This window comes from Plodia interpunctella, chromosome 11, assembly GCF_027563975.2.
Source record: "Plodia interpunctella isolate USDA-ARS_2022_Savannah chromosome 11, ilPloInte3.2, whole genome shotgun sequence".
In the NCBI taxonomy this organism is placed as follows: Eukaryota; Metazoa; Arthropoda; class Insecta; order Lepidoptera; family Pyralidae; genus Plodia; species Plodia interpunctella.
The window spans coordinates 75,885-95,706 of NC_071304.1; the positions used below are offsets into that span (position 1 = coordinate 75,885).

Below are 19,822 nucleotides of genomic sequence, written 5' to 3' on the forward strand. Positions count from 1 at the left end.
ATTTGATTTGATTTGATTTGAAGAGTTACTAGAGTTACAAAAGAATGCGCTCTCTGAACACAATGGACGCGTGCGCTACACCCGTACGCGCATGCGCAGCTACGCACGGCTTCCTACTGCGCTATCATATTTACAAAGTATTATTACATACTTAAAGCATTACATTTGTGAATAGTGTATTTAATATATATATTATTATGCGTACCTATAAGTTAATCTAGCGACCGGGTGTTCGCGGCGAAATTATATAAATATAATATGTTAACCAATCGACCCGATACCCAGGGGCACTTCACTCCTAAAATAATGATTTATTACAAATGTAGTATCATCCGAACTGAATTAATTGCAGGGCAATAAGGCCGTTTTTCATATTTTATTTTAATTACTAGATCGAATATGATCTCTATTCTTCAGACAGAGACCTTTAATAATGCTTCAATAATCATGTATGTATGTAATATAAATATTCACGATTCATATTACATACATACATGATAAATTGAACTGTGTAGTGAAAATAAACGTTGTTTTTGAAGCTGTATGCCACATGAGTGGCGCGGAGTGAGCGAGCGCGCTATAAGCGTATCTGTATATTATGTAGCACCAATGTTCCGGGACTACACCTCGCCGCTCTGTCGACATCATCTGCGAATGGTAGAGACTGCATAGGTATATTGCTAAAAGAAAAATGTATAACAATGCATAATGTGAATTCAGATTTCAAAATTCCATCAAATTAAATTTGCAACTTTATTGTGACATGTAAAACTAAATATAAATTTAGTTTTTACTTTTTAATGGTATAAGACGGCAAACACCACCTCGCTAAAATAAAAAGAGTAAAATCGAACGTAATATCAGACAGTAAGTGATCACCGCTGCCCACTGGAGAGGCATCACAGGTAGTTTAGTGCCGTGTACCTCAGTTGGCGCGGGCGAGGTTGTAGAGCGAGGGTCACCGGCGCGGCTCCGACACGTACACCGACACCGTGGAGTCCTTCGACCCCACGCCCAGCGCGCATCTGCCGACACGGACACGGCCATTACAATCAATGGTACGTTATATCACAACAAGGCGGGACGACTTTCAGTTTTAGCATGGTTGAAATCCTTCGGTATTTAAAATATTCAGTACTTCCCTTCGGAGACAGAAGTGACTTCGAGTATAAAAAGAGGTTTTAAAATAGCGGAAGCCTTGAGGCTAATGGCCTGTACAGCAGCTCACTCTGCCACATTTTTGGTGAAGACACCGCAAACTGTACCTACAAAACCTACCCCAGGTCCTTTGTATTCCAACTGTATGTATGCGAAATTTCAAGGATAAAGGACGTAGATAAAGCCTGAAGAGATAACAAATAAATTTACCTTGGCGTTTATATTAGCATAAGGATTAAACATATATACATATAACAAGGCTCACCTGAGCGGATGGAAGGTGAGGCAGGAGACAGGGCCGATGCGCGCGCCCATGAACCCCTCGTGGAACTTGATGCTGTGCAGCTGGGAGCCCGACAGGTCGTAGATGCTGATGCACTGATTCACCGAGCCGCTGCACACAACAACGATAACGTAAACATGCATGAACTCAAATGCCATTTATGTATTACGCTGGGCCCATAACTCCACTTCCCTAAAGTAGGTAGTATCATTTTAATACTGCAAAATTTAATTGCGTAATTAGCGTGATAGAATACTCAAATACTTATTATTTTTTAATCGATGCTATTATTGTCATGTCTCATTTATTTAGTGACTAGCTGTTGCCCGCAGTTCCGCCAGAAGTATGAGTGGAACGTATAAATAGCAGTGGCGAAGCTTCCTTACAACACGATTCCTGCCGGCTTACCTTGACAGATTCTAATATAATTTTTTTATTATTATTAACAATAATAGCTTACCCCCGCGGTCTACTCTTAGAAAAATCCTTACTAGTTACTATAGGTATATAAGCCGACGAACGGTCGCATTACCTACCTAGTAATATTAAAAACGAGCCCATATAAAACGACAATTTTGCACACAGGTCGTAGTATTATTTGTGTTTTTGGTTCGGCTTTACCTCTATTTTTTTTTCACGCCACGCCACTGATAAATAGTGCCTAATCAGCTATGAATGTGCTCGGCCGGCATAAAAAAATTGTGCCTGTTGCAGTTTTTTTTATATGGAAAAGACCTTAACGGAATAACGGTGTTCTAGTGATCAACAGACAACAAACAGAAGGATCAGTACAGATTTCAGTGGACTTATGCGTTTTCTTTTAATTTTTCGGTTTTTCAAAAAAGTACGATCACTCGTAAGTATTTTCATAAATATTATTTTATGTGCCACGAGCACAAATCAAGAGCTACTCGTGTATATTTAGTTTAGTTTGACGAGCTCGGTGTCGCAGTGGTAAAGACCTTGCCTCTGAACTAAGAGGTCCCGACGATCTATATGTGTATTTGTTATAAAATATAGAATCGTCGAACCTACGTTGGGGCTAGCTCAATCTGTGTGATTTATCCTAACTAATATATTTATATTTATTTACACAAATGATATTTTCGCGACACATACTTCCACACACATAAGCTACCTGACCATGAATAATACTTCTCTTTCCGATTATTAGTTTAATTTTTTTTTTGCTAGAACAACGTTACTCTAGTAGAAATAGTTTTTTCCATTTTAAAAAAAACTACGACAGGCACAAATGTTTTATGCCGGGCACATACATAGCTTATTAAGCACTAATTACATGTTCCACTCAGATTTCTAGCTGGAGTAACGCGCGCAGCTCTGCCCGCAGCATAAAGTGGGATATGTCACTCTGCACTCTTCTATTATTCTTTACCCTTATAACAATCATTCTCCAAAATTCTTTGTTCAGTTTCCACGTCAAAGAAGGACAAATTAGTATTTGTAATATCACGGATATAGTAGTGTAGTGACCAGGCGACGAGGCTGCAGAGCGGATGCACGTCTAGAGCGGCGAGCGGCGCCGGCGCCTGCGCAGTGTGGCGCACGCTCAGTCTGCGCGTGTCGTAGAACCGCACGGCGCCGTCCGCCGCGCCCGTGATCAGTGTGTACACGTCGGACCTGCAACACTCATACTCTGTTATATCAGATGATGAAGTTACAATAGTGATGCCAAGCTGTCGATAGTTGACCTCCATACATATTATAAAACAAAGTCCTCTGCCACGTCTGTCTGTCTGTTCGCGATAAACTAAAAAACTATTGCACGGATTTATTATGTTTTTAACCGAGCGAAGCCGGGACGGACCGCTAGTGTTAAGTTTATTATCATTTTAGTTACCGTATTGTCGGTAAAACAGCTCATATGAAAAAAATATATTATGACGCGACGAATGAAATTGCAGTTAAGTTGGATATCGATTAGTAGACGTAACTGGTTGTGACATACAGTTCAGTGCAGAGTGGGGCACGGGACCTTGCATTGAACCACAGTGGCGGCCATGTTATCATTATTTTGCTATTTTCCTTCCTTCTCTCTGACAATATTTCAGCTATTGCTGCATTAACGATAGTGATCTACGATCGGCATTACTTCATGCTGTGATTGATTGATTGATAATCTAAGGCTTATAGTAGTTACCGTAGTGTGGCGCAGAGCACGGGCGCGGCGTGGTCGTGCAAGGCGAGCACGGGCGCGGCGCTCGTGCGCTCGTCCCAGCCGCGCGCGCATCCGTCCGCGAACCCGCACATCAACCTGACACATACATACATATTCATTGCACAACCTTCATCATTTCAAATACATTTTTAATTTTTTTTGATTACAGAACATAAAAAAAAACAATAATAGTAAGCCCTGGTATGAGGTTCTTGCGTCACTGGTGCACAGACCCTAATGTGACAACATTAGGGTCTGTGACTGAAAACCGGTCAGAGAAAACGGAAATAATAATATAAATGCTGTTCGTTCCGCTCTCACGGTTAAATCGCTATGTATAGCACGCACATGTCTCCGGCGCGGCTGAGCGCGGACACGCGCGCGTCGCGGCCGGTGGGCACGTCGCGCAGCAGCAGCTCCGCGCGCGCGTCCCACACTCGCACCAGCGCGCTCGCGCCCGCCAGCGCCAGCGACCCGCGCGCTGCGCTCCAGCGCATCAGCGTCGGCGGCGGCGCGCTGTAGCCCTCCGCGCCCGCGCCTGTCTCCGCGCCTGTGTTCGCGCCCGTGCCCGCACCCCCGCCCGCGTCTGTGCCCAGACCAAATATAACGTATACAGTTCGTGTACAGACAAAATATAACGGGTGAATAAAACGAACGTTTGGATATCTAGCCGCCTACCAGATCGAAACAATAGTCGACAAATCATTCGCTCGCACAGCACGGCCGATCGGCCTGGTTGACTCGTCTTTCGTGAATTACCGAGTGTTACATACAAGTTCATTGGAAATTATTAAGTAACGTCAAGAGTTCTACAATTTATATTAATTTCATTAAAAATTTTAAACAAGAAATCACTGTTTCATTTAACAAAAAACAAATCGTGCTATACGAATTTATGGTATAATTTTACAAAATAAATATACATATAATAAAAAACAGCCAATTAAAAATATATAACATTAATGATATATGTCGAATTATGCATGACATGACATGAAATCAAGAGTTACTCGTGTATATTTAGTCTACATGCGTACCTGTAATGGTTTAAGAAAAACACGATTTAGCAAAACGTTACTCCAGCAAAAGTCTCAATATTTCCATAACCTGAACACGCACAAATGATATTTTCGCGGCACATACTTCCACACACATAAGCTACCTGACCATGAACAATATTTCTCTCTCCGATTATTAGTTTAAAATTGTCTTGCTAGAACAACGTTACTCCAGCAGAAATAGTTTTTTCCATTAAAAAAAAACTACGACAGGCACAAATGTTTTATGCCGGGCACATACATAGCTGATTAGGCACTAATTATAGGTTCGATTCATATATCTGTAGGAGATAATTTCTAGCTGGAGTAACGTACACTAAAAATTAACAGAGGTCGTGCTTTCTAATTACAAAAGCATATTAGTTGATTGAGTTGATTAGTGATGGCGATCGGTAGGTCACTGTCGAAACGGCGAATGAATTACTTAACCATGACTGTCATCTATACTATTGGTAGAAATAACATGCTTGCTTAACAACCAATCAAAACATCATTTTGTATATCGGTGGTACCATTGATATCCTAACAGATTTTCGTGGTCGACTATGATTTTCTTCAAAATCTTACATAATATATTGCATAGTTGTATAGGTTTCCCGACAGTGACTATAAATAATTCCACAATAGATATCGACAGGTCGTCATCAGTCAGTATCACTCACTGTTGGAGTCCTGCTTCCCGCGCTCGTCGTAGTTGGCCGCGAACTGCTCCGACACCAGCTGCGCCAGACCTGCCGCACACACGCGCATGTCACACACACACCCCCACCACGCGACACATATGTTACCACTAGTATTGTTCAAGTAGCCAGTACAAGGGAAATTATGTTTCAAAATGGATCTGTAAATACTTCATCTTTGAATAAATACGAGCACTTCAATTTGTAATATTACAACGTAAATTAAGAAGTTACGAAACAAATATTCAGACAATGAAATTGTACAAATAGCAATGAAATGAATGATGACTGCAAATTAAGTAACGTTTGTTTAAGATCATGCAGCAGACTTTACACAAAATTAAGATAATGCATTACGGTTCGGAAGATCATTACGGTTTACAGTAAGAAGTTTAAATGAAGAAAAAAAACAGAAAAACGCATTCTAAATCGAAATACTTATCTATTCCCACAGGCATATCTTAATATAAAAATAAGTATACAATTTTTGTGATCAGGGAGTCGAACCCAAAATTTCCAATCAGTAGATAGGTACCGTATAATCAGTGTCAGTGGGTACGACCCCGAACACCATGAATCGCCAGAGGATCGTTTCGCTAGCACTATATTATTGACGGCAAACGATCGAGCAGGTTACCAGAAGGTAAGGAATAAGTCCTCCTCAGAAAAATATCGCCATCTATTTCGAGTAACAAATCTATTAGACCGGGAGGAATCGATTGAACATCATTCTGGAATATTATTTTATTCCAGTTCGGCATGTTGATCTTAAGAGGGCTTGAGATTGACGACCAAATGTTGAGACTGTCGGTCGGAAAACTGACTCTTTAAGGTCAATATGCAGAATATTATTGCCATATATATGAAAGTGACGGACGGACGGATAAAGGGGTACTCGTAATATACATATTTTGAAAAGAAAAATAAAAATACTCGTCCCTATCATTGGGCCGAGGTCTAAATAGACCATTTTAGAATGGGTGTGTCGTGTTAGTGATGTAGTAGTCTCCATCGCCAGCGACCAGAAGAACAAGAACAAGAACAACATACTGTATATGGGCTGCGCGCGCGGCGGGCGGTAGTCGGGCGCCGGCAGCGCGTCCAGCGCGCGCCAGCCGGCCACCAGCGCCGGCTCCGCGCTGCTGCCCGACCCTCTGCACAAACAAACACAGAACGTCACTCTAAATGTTATCGTAAAAAAATAGGTCATCACCCACGATATTTGTTGCGACCGGCGCCGGTTGGGGAGGCACTCATCATCTTTTTTCCAGCAAATACTTCCAAGTGATGACACATAATGTCATGTCATTTTAACGTTCGAGAAACAATAATTGCAGATCAGAATTGCTTAAATGACGTCGAGACCATTCTGGGGAGACGGCCTCGGCGAGGGCAAAGTAGAGTTTCAGTTCTTCTTATCGAAGACGTTTTGAGAACCGCGACCGCGTCTACTATATTTAATATAATATAATAAATATTCATAGGCTATTTTCAAACAAAAAATGATATGTAGTTTGTATGACAGTGATATCCTGTGACGTCACAGGAAGATCAGAATGAGCAGCTTGGTCGTGACGCACCTGTAGATGAGCAGCTGGCCGGTGTGCGAGGCCACGGCCAGCAGGGCGTGGTCGTGCGCGTTGAGGTGCGCCAGCGCCGTGATGCGGCCCCAGCTCCGCCGCCACGCCCCCACCAGCAGCTTGGCCGCCGTGCCCCAGTCCCACACGCCGAAGTTGTCCTGCAACGCCCACCCACACTGATACCGCTATTGCCCGACCGACAACGACTAACGTAAACACTGTTTTTTCTGACGTGTCCAAGATGTAAACGATCTTCACCGTATTAGGTATGTTGTTCAATTTCGTTGAAAAATATGAGATAGAAATTTTAAAGTAAAATCATTTTTTGATAAGAAAAGTTAAATAATAAATAAATAAAGGGATGTTAAAAATTTCATGATGTAGATGCCAAAACAGCTAAAATACTACTGGACGAGAAACCTCTTCATTACAGGTATGTTAGTTCTAATTCTTTATTATTGTATCGATGTTTCTTTAGATTTCACTAGGTCCTAGTAACCGTAAACGCAAGCACATAGCACTCACATCATCCATGGCGTTAATTCTTATTTATATTACGATGCATGTGAAATGTAAAAACAGTAGCAACAATAAATTCATTGAAGACAGACATTCGTATTAATTAGAGTGATCTCTAGCGGCCGGACAGGGTATCACAGGCCAGACCGGCTCACCTTGGAGGCGACGGTGAGATGCTGGTCGTAGGGATGGAACAGCACGACTGAAGGCGGCAGCGCACAGCGCGAATGGAACGCCTGCGTGTCCAGTCGCGGCGCGCGCGCGCGCAGCAGCGCTGCAATCGTCGCGCTCTGTTATTTCTCTTATTATTATTGAACATTTGAGTCTATTTGACCTCCGAAGATATGAACTTTACACGAAACCTCATAAAAATCACTTTATTATGTCCACTCTTATGCCTTGAAGATCCCTCAGTTGTATAGTATTCGCGAAATAATGATACCTTTAAGTAACTTACATAAAATTTTGGCCCCAGCGATAGCAATATCACATAATGAGAACGTCTTCTGTCATGGCTTTTACCACTACCGCCAACCGGTGGCAGTAGTCGCATGCACACCAGTGAGCAGTGAACTAGAACTAAGGCTTCGGCTGTCTTCCCGCGGTCTGGGCACGACAGTACGCGGTCACTCACCTCTGGCCTCGGTGCGCAGCTTGTTGTTGCGGCTGTATCTCCACACTCGCTCGTGGTGGCTGCGGCTCTGGCAGTCCAGCTGGCCGAGGTCCTCAGCCCGACAGAACTGACTGGACGCCCACTCCACGAACTGTGTTTGCACTATCGGCTTCTTCGTTTCTTTCGGTTGACCTGCACGAAACGAATCTAATTAAAACTACAGGAAATCGTTTCGAACGCTCCACATAACGTCGGAGGCTAAATGAAGGATTACAACTTTTGGAAAATCAATTTAATTAATGTAGATACAGTAGTGACATTATAATATATACCAATTTTATTTTCCAAAAGCCACAGTCCATGAATTAGCTTCCGACACGTGAAAGAAAAAAGAAAATCTATTCATATTTTGTGGCAACCCTGAGCGCGGTGTCGACGCCGGCGACTGGTTCGCCGTCAGCAAGGTCGGCGACTATCAGTATGAATGTAATTCTTCACCGGAGACTGCTGTGAGACTCGTCACCTGCACACTACAGACCTGAGCCGTGAGGATACTGACTAGAGGAGGAGGAGGTGGAGTCGCGGTCGGCGGCCGGGGCGGAGTCCTCGGACGCCGCGTGCGACAGGCTGGCCTTGTTGCTGCGGCTTTTGCCTGCAACACACACACAGACATATATATACCGTCGTTATACGGCTTTCCTTCACGGAGAGTTGGATTTTGGTGTAGAGATAGAATATATAACTAGTCTAGTTATTTCCGTTGTGTTTGCATGACTTTCTTGTAGAAAAATTCTCTCTTATTTTCCCGTGGGCAGTTACGCCGCAAAACCCGTAAAATATATAGCGTTAAAATGATTCGCCGAAGATTTTGCGACCGGACGCCTCGCCCGTCATCAACAGTCTCTGGGAATTAATTTATTTGTAATTTGTCTAAAATGTTGAGTAGATAATATCGATGTAAAAGAAAATCTCTAAACGTCGGCAATTACAAATCACTCCATCGAAATTGTCATAAATGTAAATGTAAATTGCACAAAAGGCATGAGGAGAGTGCGTACTCATGTTGGGCAGCGTGGCGTGGTGGTCGGCGACCGCGCCCCGCGTGTTGGGCGACGGCGGCAGCGAGGAGCTGCTGCTCAGGGTGCGCGCGGGCGGCATCTCCACCTCGCGGCTCACGTTGTCCGTCTGAACAAAAAATACAAATGTTCCACATCACTCTTTGGCGACATAGGTTTACTTTTAGCTAAGTTTAATGCCTGTTGAGGTTGAACACCGACCTATACCGGCCAGTGCCTAAGACTGAAAGGAAAAATCATAAACCTTTCGTTCAGGATCACACTCCGCGCGGTCGCCGGCGTCCCTCGTAGTCAGATGACTGTGGAGGTCCATTATGTCTCTTTCTCCAAATGTTCCGTCCTTAAAAGTTATCTACCTATATCCTATTCATCTTGGACTGAGACAAAATGTAAACAAACCTTGAACAAAAAATTATTATTTCTCGTTATTCCTTTGTTATTTTTGTTAATGTTAAATTTTTGTTGTTGTTTTATGGAGTCATGTCGCTTACTTAAATGTTTGACTTGTTAATTTCACGTTTCTTTTTTGTTTACCTTTTGTCCAAGTCCAAGATGTACCTCAGTCCAAGATGAATAGGGTATAGTTCGTCAACAAAACCGTTAGGTACAGAACTTTTCAGGGAAAAAACATTTTGAGATACGGACATAATGGACATCGACTATAAATACAGTATGTACCCGTGAGAGTGCGCTGACCTGGTTGGAGATGTAGCTGATGATGTCGCTGGCCATCTGCGACACCTGCGGGTGCGGCTCGCGCGCCATCGCGACCAGCGTGTGCCACAGCTTCATGTACACCGACCCGAACCCTGACACACCACACACCATTACGTTCAGCTCCAAATAAAACAAAATTGTAAGACACTCTGATAGTTCAATTTGATGGGTTATGAGCAAAATAGGAATAAAATAGAGGTTTAGAACAATGCAGTAAATTATTTTATTTTCACAGATCAAATCTACATACATTGTTGGCGACCATTTTTGAGAGAGAGAGAGAGAGAAAAACTATTTCTTTCTTCTTTACAACTGACAATGTCAGTAACATACAATGAGTATGAAGGTATTATATCTAGTTTAATTTGAACACTCTAACACAATTATTATTATTTAAATATGTGAAAGATCATTTAAATACCATTGATAAAAAAAGAACGAAACATTGGTTCGAACAGTATAATAACAAATTAGTATAGGTAGAAGTGTCATAAGAGTATTTTACTGTAGTACAGGTGTCGCAAAACGCACCAATCTTACGGAAAATATACAGTGCACTACAAGTACAGCGTCAGTATTGATTGCTTACTTCAAAAAATATAGTTAGTATTTTCACCGATAGCGGGCAGCTGTAGTTGGTGAGGATGACGCGAGGGGGTGGGGGGCGTGGCCGCGTGCGGCTGCAGCGCGTCCTGTCAGTATAGTTAGTGTTCTCACCGATAGCGGGCAGCTGTAGCTGGCGAGGATGACGCGAGGGGGTGGGGGGCGTGGCCGCGTGCGGCTGCAGCGCGTCCTGTCAGTATAGTTAGTGTCCTCACCGATAGCGGGCAGCTGTAGCTGGCGAGGATGACGCGAGGGGGTGGGGGGCGTGGCCGCGTGCGGCTGCAGCGCGTCCTGTCAGTATAGTTAGTGTCCTCACCGATAGCGGGCAGCTGTAGCTGGCGAGGATGACGCGAGGGGGTGGGGGGCGTGGCCGCGTGCGGCTGCAGCGCGTCCTGTCAGTATAGTTAGTGTCCTCACCGATAGCGGGCAGCTGTAGCTGGCGAGGATGACGCGAGGGGGTGGGGGGCGTGGCCGCGTGCGGCTGCAGCGCGTCCTGTCAGTATAGTTAGTGTCCTCACCGATAGCGGGCAGCTGTAGCTGGCGAGGATGACGCGAGGGGGTGGGGGGCGTGGCCGCGTGCGGCTGCAGCGCGTCCTGTCAGTATAGTTAGTGTCCTCACCGATAGCGGGCAGCTGTAGCTGGCGAGGATGACGCGAGGGGGTGGGGGGCGTGGCCGCGTGCGGCTGCAGCGCGTCCTGTCAGTATAGTTAGTGTCCTCACCGATAGCGGGCAGCTGTAGCTGGCGAGGATGACGCGAGGGGGTGGGGGGCGTGGCCGCGTGCGGCTGCAGCGCGTCCTGTCAGTATAGTTAGTGTCCTCACCGATAGCGGGCAGCTGTAGCTGGCGAGGATGACGCGAGGGGGTGGGGGGCGTGGCCGCGTGCGGCTGCAGCGCGTCCTGTCAGTATAGTTAGTGTCCTCACCGATAGCGGGCAGCTGTAGCTGGCGAGGATGACGCGAGGGGGTGGGGGGCGTGGCCGCGTGCGGCTGCAGCGCGTCCTGTCAGTATAGTTAGTGTCCTCACCGATAGCGGGCAGCTGTAGCTGGCGAGGATGACGCGAGGGGGTGGGGGGCGTGGCCGCGTGCGGCTGCAGCGCGTTCTGTCAGTATAGTTAGTGTCCTCACCGATAGCGGGCAGCTGTAGCTGGCGAGGATGACGCGAGGGGGTGGGGGGCGTGGCCGCGTGCGGCTGCAGCGCGTCCTGTCAGTATAGTTAGTGTCCTCACCGATAGCGGGCAGCTGTAGCTGGCGAGGATGACGCGAGGGGGTGGGGGGCGTGGCCGCGTGCGGCTGCAGCGCGTCCTGTCAGTATAGTTAGTGTCCTCACCGATAGCGGGCAGCTGTAGCTGGCGAGGATGACGCGAGGGGGTGGGGGGCGTGGCCGCGTGCGGCTGCAGCGCGTCCTGTCAGTATAGTTAGTGTCCTCACCGATAGCGGGCAGCTGTAGCTGGCGAGGATGACGCGAGGGGGTGGGGGGCGTGGCCGCGTGCGGCTGCAGCGCGTCCTGTCAGTATAGTTAGTGTCCTCACCGATAGCGGGCAGCTGTAGCTGGCGAGGATGACGCGAGGGGGTGGGGGGCGTGGCCGCGTGCGGCTGCAGCGCGTCCTGCCCCACCGCCACCGGCTGCGACCCACACGGCCCGCTCACGCTGGGAAACAATCGGACTCTTTTACATTGACATTTTGGAGTCTGACATATTTGGAGAGATAAAACCTAGTAGTCCCTTAACAGAATTGGAGATTAAAAATACTGGGATACGTAAATGACAAGCGCAAACTATAGTTCCTTGGGAACATAGAGAATCTCGATGTTCTCTATTCGAGATATTTTTTTATTGGACACGTTCCAAAGATTAGCAGGGTGAAATATAATTACATAAACTTGGATAATTTCAAAAATATTTAACTTAATCAAAAGTCGGTCAAATTTGACTTTGTATAATCGAAAAATCAAGAAATATAAATGTTTAGTTTGTACATATTCTGTAAACGGTGAAGCAATAAACAAACGTGGTGACGTACAGGTTGTTGCTGCGGCGCATGCGCTCCTGCATGTAGACGGCGATGAAGTGCTGCTCGAAGGTCAGCACCGGCCACTGCAGCGCTGCAACACGCGCACCGCTCACATTCACACATTAACAAAATAATGGTGTCGACTTTTTTATACTATGCCACACTAACAGTCGATCGAACAATTAGTATTTTAATTGTGTGATTTTGAAAATAATTTAGATGAGCATTGCGGCCGGCCTCGCCGCTCCGAGCAATGAACACCGAGGATTTCATAAGCGAAATAACAAATCAACCACCTTTATGGACGTCGAAACATAAATATATAGACCTAATGAGACAATGAGTACAATACCGGCCAGTATCTCAGCGCGCACGTGGTGCGAGGCGTCGCGCGGCAGCCGCGCCGCCAGCGCCACCGCCACCTGCTGGTCCAGCGCGTGCGCGTGCGCGTGCGCACTGCGCGCGCGCGCGCCGCCGGCCATGAAGCAGCCCAGCGCGAACGCGGCCGCCGCGCGCACCTCCACGCGCGCGTGCGCCAGCGCCGGCTGCAGCTTCTCGTGCGCCAGATCCCGCACGCCCGCCCAGCGCGCGGCCTCGCATCCCCGCCACAGCCGCCCCACGCCCACGCACACCCACTGCTGCAGCCGCGCGCTCTCCTCCGTCTCGCTCTCCGACTGCGAGCACTCGCCCAGCTGCTCCAGGCAGATCGAGATCATTGAACCCTACAACACACATTACATTCACATTCATTATCTTGTTTGATCATTTTGTACGTCGTTCAGCCGATTAGCACCATAATATGTGCCTATCCATTTACTTTCTTGATCAGATTATACTTTCTAAACACAGTTTCTATATACACACCTGCAAAGCAGCCTCTTGTCCCGCGGGATAGTTGTCCACGATCCCAGCCAACACGTACGCTGCCAGCGTCCTATGCTTTATCTACAACAATACAACATACTATAACAACAGCACTGACAATGAATACATTCATTGACATCATGTTTATCTAACACTCACGTCGACCGTAGGGTCTTGTAGAACAGCCAAGAAGTACTTATGACCTTTTGCGTTCACCAAATCGACTTGGCAACTCTGTAAACAAAATATATTTATTAATTAGAAAATTATAGTAATATTGTCGCATGGTTTATTTGAATATTTTATTCTTTCGCTCTCATTTGCGTCAAATGTAGGTGATAATATTTAAAAGCTATATTGTAGTAAAGACACATTTTATAATAATATTTTATTGTCTTGTTATTGAGAAGCAATGCAATGCAATCTTTGCATGATTTCGTGAGTGGAGTGGAGTGCAGTGTAATATAGAGGTATGTGCGCTACTGACGGGGTCGACGGCGATGATCTTGCCCCAGATGTAGACCATGGCGGCGCGCAGGTCGGGGGCGGAGGCCTGCAGCAGCTTCAGCATGTAGGGGAAGATGCCCACCGCCAGCACCGCGCGCACCGCCCACGCGCCCAGCGCCAGGAAGCGGCTCAGCTGCTGCAGCGCGCGCAGCCGGTGCAGCGTGCTCAGCAGCACCTGCAGCACCATCGGCAGCTGCGACGGCGGCGGCCGCCGCGCCGACCCTGCGCCGTATACTCAATATATTGCAAATATATTATATAAAACCGTGTAATTGAAATGTATAATTTCTAATTTGTTGTGTCAATAATTTTTAGAAACAAATGATTATTTATTTGAATGAAAAAGAAATAACACAAGCGAACACACAGTTACCGAGATCCAGCCACACTTGGAAGGCGGTGAGCTGGTCCCGGAAGAAGGCGGAGTGCGTGTAGAGCTTGGGGTCGGGCAGCAGCGCCGGCAGCTGCGCCAGCGCCAGGTCCAGCGTCTGTTCCCACGCGGCCCACAGTGGGTGCCGCGCCAGCGACGGCAGTGCGGGCGACGACACCGGCGTGCAGTTGTACGATCTGTAACGGATTGATTCCATTACGGTTTGCCTTTTCAAAAAATGAAAATGCAATGAATGCCGTTAAATACACGACACGAGTATGAAGATTGATTTGACAGACCTCATGATGCGGTCCGCCAGCAGGAAGTTGCGGCAGAGGCTGGCGGTGAGCAGGTCGGCGCGGAACAGCTGCTGGAACAGCGGCGGCGGCAGCGAGCTCCAGGCGATGGTGTCGGTGATGGCGGTGAAGATCCAGTTCAGCTCGCCCAGCATCGTGCGCCGGTCCGACACTTGGCCCGGGATCCTCAAATGTTCGGACAACGATTAAATGAGGCGAAAACGTAAGCAAATTTGCTCAATCAATGCGATCTATATCAGAAACCGCCAAGTAAAAAAGGATTTATAGTTTAATAAATGTATCATGACGAATTCCACACATCGAATTGTATCATTTTAAAGCTTCATTAAGAGGTAGACAGGCGCGGCACAACGAGACGCATACTTGTCAATGAGGTCGATGAGGTCGTGCTGCGCGACCCTGGTGCGCGTGCGCAGCACGAACCACTTCATGGCCATCTTGACGGGCGTGGTGAGGCAGGCGGTGAACAGGTCCGCGGGCAGCTCCGGGTTCATGGGCAGAGTCTGTCCGGCCGCGCACGCCGCCAGCTGGATGCAGTGCCGGTACGACACCGCCGCGGCCTCCGCCGGCTTCGCGGACTGCGCCGCCTGCAACACTTTCACGGTCAGCCGTCCCGACTACGACTAAACCTTCCTCAGGACACACTTCCACCACTCGATAGGTGGAAAATAAAAAAAAATAGTCCGATAGTTTTTCAGTTTATCACATCATACAGAAAAACAGCCGTAAAGGTGCCGGTGGTTTGCCGTAAAGGTGAGTATTTTTGTCATTGCATAGTATATAGCGTTTCCGACTCGCCTCATACTCTCGCTCGTGCTGCTCGGCAAACTGGCGGAAGTTGTCGACGATGACGCCCGCGTTGGAGCAGTCGTAAACGTAGAGCGAGGGAGCGCCCATCCAAGTCTGCAGGTCGTACATCGACAGTGGGATGTACTGGGTGTATGCCTGGAACATACATTATGTCAATCCAAATTCGATAAAATGATAAGCAATAATACACTTCCTCGTATACTTATGTATACAGGTATCATATATCAGTTATAATTTATATGCTTATGGAAGTTCCTATTTTCTTCTTTTATTTTCTTTTTATTGAGTGTGTAAAAGACAGTATAATAGTTAAGAGCAGTAGCTGTCGACGGGTAATGTAATAGTGAAGTGGGCGCACCCTGTTGAAGACCCATATCTCGCCCTGCGCCGTGGGCTTGGGCACGCCGTGACCGTTGTAGTGGAACAGCACGCGCTCGTCCTTCGCGTTGCGGCGCAGCGAACAGCACAGCTTCTTCACCTGCGTCACGGGACATCATTATTATCTCGGTAATTACACAGCAGTGCAGGTGGGCCTAAATCGAGGGTTTGGAAAATAAAATTAAGTATAGATAAAGAATCATGTCTTTTATATTTTGTAACAATAAGTGAGTAAATGTTTTTCAACCGACTTCAAAAAGGAGGAGTTTCTCGATTATTCGCGACCTTTTATTTTGAACTTTTCTTTTATTGCTAATATTACTTTAAAAGTCTGTTGTGTACCAAATTATAAAGTCAACAACTGTGCAGTTGATACATAATGAGGCTTTATTAGTACACATTAAAGTCATAAATTGATCATTAAAACGTGTAGCGTCACGTCGGGGCGGATCACCGTCAAGGTCGCGGGCCGCAGTCCCAATTAACTAAAGTATGCTAATTCCCAACCCCTCCCCACGCCGCGGACCACGAGCGCACATTTATTTGGCTATCTATATGTGCTGCTATGTTTTAAAAGGCGTGGTTGAACATTAAATTAACAAACATTTCATTTTTGCCTGCGCTATCTATTCCTTCCGATTTTTAGTTATACGAACAGACTACTTTTGTTCTATCCATGCAAATGACACGACCTCTTGAACAAACAATAGCATATAATTGTTTCAGTTAGGTACCTCGTCGCTGGTGGGGTCCAGGGACTGTTTGTAGCGCGCGCGCGGCTGCCAGCGCTCGTACTGCGACTGCAGCGAGTGGCCGATGCTCTCCAGCGCTTTGCTCGGGGACAGCGAGTTTGGATCTGAATTATAAATACAACAACAGATTCAGCAGAATAAATGTATTTTACATAATGTCATCAGGACGTTTCGTGTGGCATAAAAATCATGTCCATGCAAAAAACCCTTGAGGAGTTCCCTAGTTGGGAGCCGATCGTGGGTGCTAACTTCCAACATTGGACTGCAGGCAGACAAAAAATAACTTTGTAATATTATTATTTATCAATTTGCTATACCTAGTTATTGTTTTACAACTGAATATAAAAAAATTAGGTGGCGACGTAGTGTTATTCGTCATCAGATATGTCAATGATCAGAGAACAGATGGCGTGAGTCACTGTCTGCACTCGCGTCTCGGCTATTCACTATGCAAACTGTTGCATTATCTATACTTAGACCAGCAGCAAAAGGTCACTCACTCAAAAAATCACTTACGTTTATACATAGCAAAATAATAATAACAATGTCAATTAATTTTAGATAAAAAAGTATAAATTTCCTGAACTTTAAAAATACACTCAAGAAAAAACCTAGACTCTAAGTTAAACATAAAATATCTTTTATATTCACTGATTGATAATGTGTTTCTGATAAACTCACCAATCCAACATTCAAGGCGGGCGCACGGCTGTGTCTTCACCACATCGGGAGGGTCCACTCCCACATTGAGACATAGCACCAGTGCTACACAGTGAGTCTTATACTGCAACCATTTCAGATTAACAATTAGTGGATTGGTGATGTACCCAATGTGTAAGTGAACAACAAACATCCACCATCTTATAGATTCACACCACATATACATGGCAGTTACCCCAAGGCGCCATTCCCGTAATATGTATGTATTCCAGGATGTACTCCTATCTATATGTAAATCTGTTAGGCAGATTTTGATTAAATTTGGTATATAAATTTCATCAAAATATGCCTAATAGATTTTGTATGATTGAGTAACAAACATCTCACATCCAAACTTTTACATTTATGTTAGCCATTCATTCAATCATATGGACTGTGTTATTGCTAGCACTGGTGTTAGATTTTCTTTCAGTCGCCTAAAAATGGTGGCCTCTGAAAACTTTTATACATGTTTCAAATTGGTAAATACAAACATTTTTGTGAATGAAGTACAAAGTATATTTATAAATAAAAAAAAATAATATTCATGAGTTAAAATCATGGAATTAGTAGGTACTCCATACAAAGTACTTATTAATTCCATGGTTAAAATTCAGATTTCTTCTTATTCTTTCCTATCCTAATTATGTTATGTAGCATGTGGCCCCTACTAACTACATGACACGTGAGCCATACTTCACCACCCACCACTCGCACTCAGCACACACACACACACACAAAACATCCAAAATTAGTTACAAATAAAAAAGCAAAGATGCTTATTAGGTATTTCAAAAATATTGACAATATTGACATTATTGTTTGCAATTTGAGTGAGTGTAAAAGATCAGCGCTTGTGAATTGTTGTGAAGTGGGAGATGACAAAACAAAAAACAAGTAGCCAAAAAGAAAAAGAAATGCTCAAAACCTAATAGATTTTGCACCAAACTGAATAATTTGAATGAATACAATTAGTGGAAAAAATATGCAGAATACCGAATACCAAACAAATATTTGGCGCATCTCTAATAGTTAATATTCAATTTCGATAATTGTTTTCTAATTCGGTAGAGGTAGAATTATTGCTATCTTACTCAATACATAACAATTGCTGGAAATTACAGAAGTGACATTTTCAATTACAAAACAATATTTTAATGTGCAGTCATGGAAGACATTTGTTATCTAACACTCAGTGGACTGAGTAATCAAAAGGTTATCATATGATTATACCTAACTTATGACTTTTACAGAAAGAAGGATTCCAAATCATTTTATGTCCATGAATCAGTGCAAACATGCTAGTTAAATAATAGTTTAACCTGTTGATTGTGAAGATTCAAGACACAATAATCTTGAATCTTCACTATCAACAGGTTAAATGGAAAATTGTTTAAATATCTTTTATCTGCAATCTGAATCAAAATGCTTTTATCCACAATAGCAGTAATCACAACAAAAATTTCTGTTTTATGAACATTTTCCATTTTGTACACTTCAGTGACACTTATATTTTGCATAATATGCAATAAAATAAATAGATAAAATAAAATAAATAAATATTTGCTTCTACACTAATATACAAGCTCAGCTTAGATCAGACACCAGTATCTTCAAATCTTAGTAAGTCCATACCATAATAGGAATGCAATATCCTGTACAATATACTTTGTATATTAAAACTGTAACAAAAGCAAAATGTTTTTATAACACACTTTGCCCATATTAAGAGGGCTAAGTGGTTCATTGTCTTATTCAATGATAGTGAACTTTATGCTTTCGTAATCGTAAAATGTTTTATAGATCAAAATCTAAAGAATCTTATCCAATAAGTTTAGACAAATGAATGAAGCCACTAAAATGTATGAAAAGCCTGTAAGCGAATTAATTTCATGCAAAAATTATATGAAACATTGTTAATCGATAAAAGATATCAAAGAAAACGTAACGCAACGTACAACCGCCAAGGGCCATGTGCGTTTGTTTTCATCCTGCCAAGTGCCTGAAATGCATACGCAGTTATGCAGTCCAAAGTTTACTACTCAACGAAACGCGATGTACCTTTTCTTTCACTCTCCACGAGTGCTCCACGCGTTCTGCACCTTTTATGGGCTCAAGATGCCTAGGTTTATTGAAACATAGGGGTAAATCCCAATCATCTATGTCCGAGGAAGTTTCACTGTCACCCTGATTACTATTTTCCTCATCTTTAACCGCGAGATAAGGAGGCATATCTGTCATTTTCACTCAACACTTTGTCACGATCTCGTCAATAATTACTGCTTAACGAACATAAACGCCAAAGAATAACATTTTTAAAACGTAGAAATCAGCATCATGTGCGCGTCCATTTTTCAACACCACATGGGAATAAACAATAAGATTGCGTTTCGTTCCTTTGACAGTTATTCAGTACAAAATAAATGTCGGAATTTATCTACAATATTGGTAAGGAAAGATGACATCGAAATAATATTTTAGAAGTTGAAAATATTTTAAGTCAAGATTTTAAACAACGTGTAAGTTAAAAGATTTGAATTAATGAACACGCTTAAAACCTGCATATTGAACAAAACGCAGAACGTCTTGTGTCTGTATAGACAGAAAACTCATGGATTTATTAAGTACTTGGAGTACCTACCTGTCTA

At 44.3% G+C, this 19,822-nt stretch overlaps 1 protein-coding gene across 3 annotated transcripts; it reads right to left on the bottom strand.

Moving 5' to 3' along the window:
• Positions 1–19: 19 nt before the first annotated feature.
• raptor lies at positions 20–19,555 on the bottom strand. Of its 3 annotated transcripts, none has more exons than XM_053751584.2 (28): positions 19,236–19,555; positions 17,157–17,259; positions 16,458–16,579; positions 15,704–15,823; positions 15,334–15,480; positions 14,899–15,122; positions 14,518–14,700; positions 14,222–14,415; positions 13,829–14,070; positions 13,501–13,575; positions 13,342–13,422; positions 12,830–13,199; positions 12,487–12,568; positions 11,995–12,113; positions 9,843–9,955; positions 9,129–9,255; positions 8,630–8,722; positions 8,092–8,262; positions 7,613–7,731; positions 6,939–7,096; positions 6,409–6,512; positions 5,341–5,409; positions 3,969–4,206; positions 3,603–3,716; positions 2,936–3,082; positions 1,424–1,552; positions 925–1,025; positions 20–648 (listed from the first exon to the last, which is right to left on the bottom strand). In XM_053751584.2, exons 1-27 carry the CDS (start codon positions 19,413–19,415, stop codon positions 959–961), a joined length of 3,891 nt encoding a protein of 1,296 aa, XP_053607559.1. In that variant the 5' UTR covers positions 19,416–19,555; the 3' UTR covers positions 20–648; positions 925–958. The 3 variants fall into 3 exon arrangements, with proteins under 3 accessions (XP_053607559.1, XP_053607557.1, XP_053607560.1); XM_053751582.2 differs by having other exon boundaries at positions 14,216–14,415; XM_053751585.2 differs by lacking the exon at positions 5,341–5,409 and having other exon boundaries at positions 14,216–14,415.
• Positions 19,556–19,822: the final 267 nt, after the last annotated feature.